General features: G+C 33.7%; 1 protein-coding gene across 1 annotated transcript; it reads right to left on the bottom strand.

Moving 5' to 3' along the window:
• Nucleotides 1-8648: 8648 nt before the first annotated feature.
• On the bottom strand, nt 8649-9560 carry LOC117720963 (vomeronasal type-1 receptor 90-like). The gene has a single exon (XM_034519665.1). It carries the CDS (start codon nt 9558-9560, stop codon nt 8649-8651), a length of 912 nt encoding a protein of 303 aa, XP_034375556.1.
• Nucleotides 9561-10982: the final 1422 nt, after the last annotated feature.

The following is a 10982-nucleotide window of genomic DNA, read 5'->3' on the forward strand; positions in this document are numbered from 1 at the left end:
GTAACTCTTGTCAAACAAGTGAAAGATTTATGTGACAAAACTTCAAGTCTCTGAAAAATATTGGAGAAGAGCTCAGAAAATGAAGAGATCTCCCAAACTCATGAATTGGTAGAATTAATATCATAAGATGGCCATCCTACCAAAGGCAATCTACAGATTCAACAAAATCCCCATCAAAATCACAACAAATTCTTCAAAGACATGGAAAGATCAATTCTCAAAAACATTTGGAAAAAACAAAAATTCAGAATAGTGAAAATACTTCTTAACAATAAACAAACTTCTAGAGGAATCATCATCCTTGGCCTCAAGCTACACTACAGAGCAATAGTGATTAAAAAACAGCATGCATGGTATTGGTACAGAGACAAACAGGTTAATCAATGGAATAGAATTGAAGACCCAGGAAAAACTACACACTTCAATTACCAAATGGAATAGTACTCAGCTATTAAGAATAACAAAAGCATGAATTTTGCAGGCAAATGGATGAAACTAGAAAATATCATCTTCAGTGAAAATATCAACTCAAAACAAAAGGATATGTATCGTATATACTCACTAGTAAGTTGATATTAGCCAAAAAAAATTACAGAATACCCAGGACAAAACCCACAAGATTCAAGAAGGTTAACAAGCTAAAGAACCCAAGTGAGAATGCCTCAATCCCACTTAGGAGAGAGAAGAAAGCAGTCATGGGGGGGCGGGGGGAGTCAGAGGAAGGAAGGGACCTGGGTGAAAGAGGGTACATGAAGGGAAAGGAAAAAACAAGATCAGGTATGGGGGGAACAGGAATGAACCCTGAGGGCTAGCAGAAAGAATGAAAACAGGCAACCTGAGGAGGTAGGAGGTCAGGGTACCCTCTAGAATGTACCAGAGACCTAGAAGGGGAGACACTCTCAGGACTCAAATGGAAGGATTTTAGATGAAGTGCTCTACAGTGGGGAGGGGGAACTAGTAGAGCCTCCCTCCAGTGGAGGGACAGGACATCAAGTGGAGGAAATGGGGTTGCTATCCCAGTCAAAAGCTATGACCTAGAATTGTTCCTGTCTGAAGGAACTGCAGGAACAAAAATGAAGAGCATGATAGAAAGAAGTTCCAGGGACAGGCCCAAATTGGGATCCAGATCAAGTAGAAGCCTGGGGCTCTGATACTATTACTGATGCTGTGGTGTGTTTGCAGACAGGAGCATAGCATGGCTGCCCCTCTGGGAGGCCCAACAAGTAGCTGAAAGAGTCAGATACAGATACCAGCATCCATCCAATGGACAGAAGCCAGGGAACCCTGTGGTTAAATTGGAGAAAAACTGGAAGAAGCTGAGGAGAAGGGCAGTCCCATGGGAAGACCAGCAGTCTATGTGGGCCCCTGTAGCTGATATGAGGCCCCCAATATATATACAGGGGAGACTGCCTGGTCTAGCCTCAGTGGGAGAAGATGCACCTAACCCTGAAAAGACTTGAGGCCCCAGGAAGTGAAAAGGCTTGGTGGTATGAGGGAGGGTAAGTGGGGATATTCTCTTGAAGACCAGGGTGTTGAGGAGGGATGGTATGGCAAGTGGTTGGGGGGAAGAGCAAGAGGAGGATAAAATATCAACTGTAAAAAAAAAAGGATTAAATAATTCAAAATTAATAAATTTTAAATTAAATAAAAATCCAAAATTATGAAGTGAATCTGGTTCATATTCCATAAATTTTGTTGTGCTTTGTTTTGCAACTATCCATGTTTTTGATTAATAATTCTCATGAGAAAAAGCATGTCCAATATATTTTCAAAGTTCATTAATGTATTCTACATATATAAATTTATACATGCATATATACATGCATATATATATGTATATACATATATATACATATATATATGCATATGTATATATATACATATGCATATATATGTATATACATATGCATATATATGTATATACATATATATATATATATATATATATATATATATATATATATATTTTACAGAAGTTACTGGAATAGACCATCCTATACCATCACCATTCATATGATATGATAAATCACACATGTTATAGTTACATAATTTTTGTTTCTCAAAAGTTTAATCCAGTTTTTTTAAATGGATTAATCCCAATTTCCATACCCAAATATCTAATTTTCTTACCAACATAAATTTACAGTCCTGCACAGTGATGTTATGATTTATAAAAGCTCCAGAGAGAGCTCAGTGGTTAAGAGCACTTTTAACACTTGCAAATGACATGGGTGTGATTTTCTGTAATGACATGTTGTTGGATCATGACCATCTGTAACTCTCTTTGATGTGGCATGCTAGTGGTATGTAAACATATGTAAACAAAACATTCATATATGTAAAATAAAATACATAAATCATAAAAAATAAAGCTTAAATAAATAAATTTAAGGTAAATAACATTAATCTACAATATTGTTTTATTTCAAAGCCCAAAGGTATATACTTTATCTCCTTCTGTTTATATCCATTTCTTTGTAAATGCTTATCACATAAAGAAAAACATCACATCTTCTGTTTTATTAAGTGGCATCTACTCTGGGGTTCACTGAAGCCAAGAAAAGACCAGAGGTTCAGTGGCTCCAAACTGAGTTGTTAACATATGCATGCACTGAGAAAAGTCATTTGTTTTACTTAAAAAAAATTGCAATGCTGGCAGCTTTCATAAGTATTTAAATTATAATATTTAGTTGTAAGTACTGGAACACAAAGTGTGTCCATAAATATTCATAATAATGGAGAAGCCATCACTATTAAATTGATCCAGATCAAAAAGATAAAGCAGTGTACAGACAGCTGTCTCAAAAGATGTGCAATAAAAAGAGTGGCTTTCTCCTTAGCTCTACAGTTTAAAAAAAATAAATTTATCTCTTTATTAGCCAGAATTTGATTGTAGGATAGCCTTTATTTATGAATGTATAGTGAACTTTGCCTTCTACTTTTGAACTTAGTAATGTAAGAAACATCCAAATGTATGAAAAATATGATTTTCATTAAAAGTCTTATAATATATAGTGACTAATGACCTAAACATAATATGACTGCTCAGAGGGAACATAAAGTGAGTATGTGACTTTGGGTGATAAGATACATGGTGTTGTCTGATTTACTTACTGTCCACTGTCATCAGCAAGAATAAGACTTAAAGGATTTCAAAAGATAAAGAACTTAGCCACCCAATCTAGTTTCATGCAACCTTTATGAAATGTATAATGACAGCAGAATTACATCTTGATCACATATCAATAAAGAAATAATTCAGATGCATTGGATGATACCCTTAAAATTTTTCAATGCATAAATTGTTTTTTGGAAATTGAGTTTAGGGCAGGTGTAACTGTAAGGGCACAGACATACAAGAATATTACAGTGTCACACTTACAAGTCAGTATCCCTGAGATGAAGCAGCAGTAGCAAAAGTGTTATCGAAGAGACTGTAGTGTACCAATAATACCCAGAGCACAAGTTTCATAGCATTAGTTCAAGAAAGACATGAGGATGCTCGTTGGAAATGGGAGAGGGGGTATAAGAGAAAGGAGGAGAGACATCTCAACCTGTAATTCAGAATGCCATCAATCAAACCCACTATGCTCCTGTCTGAGCCTTGAAAGTGCTAGGATAATAGGTGTGTACCTCCACACATGTCTTAATTTTCCATTTTAACCTTATATACATTGACAAATGATATTTCAACAAAATAAAACTGGACTTGTAAGATTCATCACATAAACTAAAATTTAGATGACAGTTATTTGTAAATGCATATTTAATGAGAAATAGTATTTGTAAGTATTAGAGGGAACCTTGAGATTTTGATTTTCAATAATTTTATGATATTCAAGAATTGAAAAACTTTTTCTCACTGCTAATGAAAATCTAACCCAATATTATATCAGTAAGAAGGCCAAAGGCTCAATTTAGAAAACTTGAAGTATTAAAACTGAATTTATTTTCATTGAAATGCACAAATCCCTACTAAAACTCATCCAGTTTTCATTTTGGTAAAAATACCTTTACATGAAGTTAAAAATAAAAAGAGATCTTCAGATACTTTCAAAATACCCATAAAATATATGCTTTATTAGAAAACACTGAAATGAAATAAATATATCCAAAAGTTTTAAAACTTATACAGTGTTAACAATGCTTTATGTTTCCTAGGTCATTAGTTGAAACTTTCTTACAATGTCTAAATATATACATACTTAACAGAATGAAAAATTACTGATAAATAGTAAATTAGATAATATTTGTTATATATTCCTCACCTATTTTTTTTATAATTACACAAACACAATCAGTAAACTTGAAAAAATAAGAAAATACATAATACAATTTAAATGTACCTGAATAGTATAAATGGATTCCTGAAAGAAAATGAATGTCTGATCTTTGGTTTTGCCCTCTAATGTATTTCAGTTGTTTGTTATAGGAATAGAAAACTAACACAGTTGTCATTGCCTAGGTGGAAGTACACTCTTAGAATTATTACAGTACATACTCAGGAACTTTTTATCTCATATAAGCTCCTTAAAATATTGCATCTGGAGCTATTTTATAGATATATGTTAGTGTACATCCACTGTAGAAACTAATGGGTTTCATATTTTTATTAATATATAATACCCACTTATGATCTTTACTCTATCAGCCTTTCTTCTCTACCCAGCATTCTGCCTGGCCGTATTCTTTCCCAAATACCCTTCATTTACTATCACATACATAATCATAGATCAATTTAAGTGAAATCTATGAGATTTTTTATTAATCATTAAACTGATACTTCTATGTCTGTAAGCATCTGTTAGGTACTTATTATACAGTATGGCTCAAATTAATATTCTAAGCAGAGAATTCTCTAATCATTTATTATAGACAATGCTGCTTCATTCTACCACCTAATTGCTGTTCTCAGTATTAATGAGAAGAAAAAGAACCATTCACCCAACTGGGCCTTTGATAAACATCCTTGTAGAATGAGGCCCGGAGAAGTAGTTATAAGGAAGAAATGTCATCAGCTCTTTCCCCTCTAGACCCACAGTTATGATGTCATCTGGAGAAGGCACTTCTAACCATGAAGTTTCTACAAAGTGGTTCCATCAAATAGAAAAGTGAACTTACCTAATTCCACGAAAACAGTGGTGAAGGAATACCTGCACTTTGGGTGTCTGTGGGTGAGCCATTCTCCCCAGACTGTATGTAGTATCGATTAACTTATCCCAGTTCTTGTAAACAAAAAAAAAAACTAACAATAATAATATCCCACTTAAAATATGTGAAAAACAGTTCAGATTTCCCAAGGTATTCTTCCTCTTTCCAAAATATTTGTGGTGTCCTCCACACTTACGTGACAGTGGCTTCAGAGACTCACCTTGAAATTAACATCACTTTTTCTAAAATTAAGAAAATGTCACCTCCTCCAAACACACTTGAGTAAAGTTATCTTCCTTAAATATCACACAGAAGTGAGGTAATGTAACAGCAGAAATCAAGCTGTGGGGATGGGACTGTAGCTCAGTTGATAGACCACATGCCTACAGAGTATCATGTAGACACGGAAGACAATGAAAAAAATCAAACCTTCGAAGTATAGGGTCAGGTGAGGGAGATAAATCCCAGGTCAATGGCTAGCAGAAGACCTTCAATATATTATAAAATAAAACTCCAAAGACATACTCATATAACATAAGAAGCACAAAAAAATGACCAAATGCACAAAAATTAAGAGCAGAATCAAAATTTTCTGTTCATCCTGTAGATAAAAAATGAAGTATAAAGAATGAAAAAGCAGATTAAAAGCACTAATATAAAAACTGAAAGTCACAAATAAAGAAATCCCATCACAAAGTAAGGGGAATTTCCCTAATTCCAGAAAAAAAAATAGTTGACAAGGAACAACTAATTTCTCAAAGTAAATGTTCAAAGCCAGAAGAATCTGCAGCAATACATAATGGAGAAGAAGGATACATCTTGCTAGAGAGAGATTATAGATAGAAAGTTATGGGATGATGGAAGGAAGGGATTTGAATTTGGAGTATCAAACTGCGAGGAGAAAGTGCAGCAAGAAAAAAATACGAGGAGAGACAGTTTAAACTAAGAAACATTAAGGTTCACATGAAAACAATACAGTTGTAATGTTCAAAAATATATACGTATATAAAGGCAAGCTAAACAAAATCACAAAATAACAGAGAAGATGGAGCCCAAAATTAAATTTCTTATTATTAAATCAAGTTGCCAGTACTGTAAATCAGGTACAACTAATGAAATTGTTAACCAAGATGCTCCATGGAAACTTTCAAATAATAAAAAGTGTTGTTAAAGCTCTCCACAAACTGATATTAATGTGCTATTTTTGAAAAGAGAACTTAGATAGCACTTTAAACATGAAGAAATCAAGAGTTGATGACTATCTAAATCCTCTATCCTTGTGGATCAGAGATTATGGTACTGGAAGGTTACGTGCACACTACAAAAGGAGAAAAGTAAAAATAAATTCAGCTACAAAATCTTCAGTCCACAATGGTGATCTGCCTGTAAGATATGCTGATGCCATAGTGGCACAAAACTCATGGGAGTAACAATCCAATCTCTGACTTCATTTAAAACATGGAATCCATAAGATCAAAACTATACCCACCACTGCTTGGATTATCAAGAACATGAGATTAGATAGGCCTGGGACCAAGAAGAAAACTAAATACTAGTGTTCTTGTAACAAATAAAATGACACATTACATCTACTGCTAAACTTGTCGATATGATTCTTACACAGCCATCATCAGAGAGGCATCTTTCAGCAGAAAATGGGAATAGATACAGAGACTCATGGCCAGAAAATATGCAGAGTGAGAGACTTTAAGACAGTCAGTCCTATATGAGGAGTCTCTATCAAATTCTTCTGCTCAAAATACAGGGAGCTCTATGAAAGAAGTGACAGAAAAACTAGAAAAGTCAGATTGAATGATGGATACCAAGAAAACAAGGCCTTCTAAACACAACCCAATATGGCACACATATAAACTCAAAGACTGGTAACATACACATATCTACACCTGATGGGTCATAGAGCAGAAGTAGAGATGTGCGCCCTCCATAACCCAGAAGTTATCTCCATTTGATAGCCACTTGCTAATAAAAATTAGTTTTCTCCAGGGGTGTCTCTCTGTAGAAACAACCCACTCATAAGGTAGCTTCCATGCCCTGAAGTACATTGCTAACATAAAACAATTTTAATAGAGTCTCTACTGATTATTTGCATATATATTACGACCTCTACGTTTTGAATCTGAGATTCTTATGTGTGCACTTGTGTGGTTCTATCTGTTTATGTTTGATGTGTTTTGGCACTTTATTTTCCATGTGTTTTGTCCTATTCTGATTAATTTATTTTTGTTTATTTTACTGCTGTTTGTTTTATTGTTATTGCTTTTACAGGCAAAGTTTTTTAACACTGTATTTTAGAAAAAATAATTGGGGTTGCACAGAATGATTCCTTATAACCAGCTGTAAGTCCAACTTCCAAGGGATCCCATGCACTCTTCTCACCTCCGTGGGCACCAGGCATGTACATACACACATGATTACCTGTTCATTTTCTAACAGAGAAAATAGTGGTGTAGATCTGGATGGAGTAGGAGGTGAGGAAGAACTACAAAGAATAGGGATAGGGAAACCCCTAATCAGACTATATTGTCTGAAAAAATCTTTTTTCAATAAAAGTAATCAAAATATTTAAATAGAGGGTAAGGTGGTGAACATTTGCCATGACAGTACTGGATATATAAGAAAGGTGAAGAACAAGAATTATGATCTTGGCCCAGATCACAGAGAAAAATGCTGTATAAAAACACAATATGAAAGGCATATGAAGATCAACAGTCAAGCTCAAGTCCTGGTCTCCATGTGTGCATACAGATACACACTTCATCTCTATATACACACATATGCATATAGATACACATGTATGTTTAATAAACTTTTTTATTTAACAATAATATAATAAGTGAGGTGAAATGAAGTACAAATAAACAGGCACATGATAGTTTCATATAAGACACATTAAGTAATAATGGTTTAAAAAGGCAAACTTTAAATTTACCCTATTTTTATGGATCCAGCAAAGGTATAATTAAGAATCAAAATTAAAGCCTCAATAAAATATTTAAACTATACTTGAAGAGTGAGTATAGATAAAAATAAATCCTTTCAAGAGAAATCTTAAAAAGTCACTATCAGCAAGGATCTTGTTTTGAGTAAACTCAGCAGCAAAGGAATATTCGTGGTACATGGTAAAGGAGAAAGAACTCATGTGGAAAAATCAACTGTTTGTGTACAATTAACTTAAGATCTCTATAGTACTTGGCATGAAAAACAAAAAAAATGTTTATATGTACTGCAAGAAATTTTATTTAAATAATATAAAAAATTTGCTTTGTTATTAGAACATTAAAGTGTTTTATGACAGTATTTTAGAAAAAACTGTACAGAATGATTCCTTTTAACTATCTGTAAGTGTAAATCCAAGGAATCCCATGATATCTTCTCAACTCTGTGGGCACCAGAATTGCAAACATACATACACAATTCCCACAGCACTCACGGGTAATAATGAATAATAGATTAATGTGTTTTAAAGAAAAATTATTTTAAGAAGAAATCTTGTGGCACTTTAAATGAATATTTTTCAGCATAATTACTATTCGGTTATCAAAACTTATTTGTACCAAAGGGGTAATTGTAGGATAGGCATATATAATAAACTTCTGAACAGTCAGGATGACTCGGTCATACATCCATAACATGTCTAAGGTGAATGAGATGATGAAGTCCACCCAGTACATGACCACAAAGAAAACCACCAGCAGCAAGATAGTCAGGGTGGCCCTTTTCTCAGGGGACTGTCTCAGGTGACTGATGCTATGAACATGCTTGCATTGCCTTTGATGCCTGAACAAAAAAATTACCATGTATGTGCTTGTGATCAGCATGACTCCTACAAGAAACACATCTCTGAAAGTTGGCATTGTAAAAATCAGTCCCCTGATGATGTAGTTCATGGGTAAGTTTGAGCAGGATTTAGTGACCTGCATCTGGTTGGTCTCACTCACATTGGTAAAACCAGCAGCATAAAAGATCCTGTTAGTACTGAAGGACAAGTTGAAAGTCCAAATACATAAGAAAACATAGGCCATGTATTTTTTTAGCTTTTGTTTAAATTTGGCCAACAAAGAGGTATTGGGACTGATAGTAACTGCCTGGAACACACTCAGAAGGCAGGTGGTGCAGATAGAGAGGCCTCTCATCACCCTGAATAAGTAAAAAGTTGCTTTGCATTTTAAGTCATTTCTAATGTTCGGTGACTCAAATAAGTCTGTAAGCAACATATCCCCTCCAATGAGAACCATCATTGTGTGAACAAAGGTCAGCTGACAGGAGATCAGGTCTGTGGGCTTAGGTCTGTGACCTAGAATTATGAAAATATAGAAAACAAGAAGAAACATGTTGGCTAGGACTCCAAGTCCAGCTTGGAAATAAAAAAAAATTTTGAATGAGGACATAAGTGGAAAATGTATTCATCTTAACAGCACAGTGGAAGTTTATTTCATATATCTGAAAAAAATAGAGCATACATCAAGCTTGTGATACACTGGAAAATATGTTTATATCATCATTCTATTTTTCCATATTAGTTGTTGATTAACCTGACTCTTTGCTTTTGATGATCCAGACTGTGCATCATAGCCTATATTTCTATTTGTCTTCCATGTATCTCATATATATATATATATATATATATATATATATATATATATATATATATAAAATAGACAATAAATATATTCACATGTATTTATACAAAATTTACAATTTGTAAACCTTTATTGCACCTATGTCTCATACAAGAGAAATCCAATCCTATTTATTTAAATTGTCTCATTTTATTCTTAATATCTAAAACAGTAGTTGGGAGCAAAGAATAGTATTCACATTTGTACAACTGAATAAAGCTTATGTTAATATGGAAAATAGTCACAAAGATATACAGAAAGACTTAATGATTCAGTCTCATATTACATAATTTTTACTGTGTTATATTTTGCAACTATCTATGTTTGACTCATAATTCTAATAAAATCACAGTGCTAATTTATGGTAATCCCACTATTTAAATTAGCAAAATATCCTTCTCAATTCATGTATTTTTAATGTTCCTTTTTCTGTGAAACCCAGACTATAAACTAAAAATATAAGTACAGTTGGAGACCACTAGTGTATTTTTCCATAGTGATTTTATATCCATTAATTATGGTTATAAAAGTTTAGAGACATTTCAAGTTTAGTTTCTATCCCATTATCTTTTGTGAGTCATCAGGTTTAAAGCACTAACTCCCAGCTACAAAGACAAATACAATTTTCCTTTTGGGTGCATTTTAAATTGTTAATAGAATGGTAAGTTATGGCTTTTCAGTAAAATATGTTTATATTTTATCTACCTACTTTTTTCTTTTATATTTATCTCCCTCCAACTCTCTAAGAAGCACCCCCTTTTCATGTTTCTCTGATAAGAAAATTTCATATTTCTTGTACCCTGCAATTCTTGTGTCTATTGCTCCCATGCCCAACCAATCCTGGCAATGGTTCAGTTCTCCTTTCCTGATTTCTGCAGTTACTATATACTACATAATCACATCTAAAAATGTGGAGCTAGGAGCCTCCAACCAGAGGGAACATGTGACATTAAGACAATCTGTATTTTCTATACATTTTGACAAACATGAGGTTGCTGAAAATGACCACATCATGATGCTGATTTGGAATTTCTATTTTGAAAGAGATTCCATCCTATGCAATGAAAACCAAAGTCTGCAGTGTTACCATATGTCATCAGCACCTACACACTTTTCACAGTTTCAATCAACAGTCTTAACCTTGCTCTCCATGTTAGTGGTTTCCTGAATCGGTTTATTATGGAATTAATT

Source organism: Arvicanthis niloticus, chromosome 15, assembly GCF_011762505.2.
Source record: "Arvicanthis niloticus isolate mArvNil1 chromosome 15, mArvNil1.pat.X, whole genome shotgun sequence".
Classification (NCBI taxonomy): domain Eukaryota; kingdom Metazoa; phylum Chordata; class Mammalia; order Rodentia; family Muridae; genus Arvicanthis; species Arvicanthis niloticus.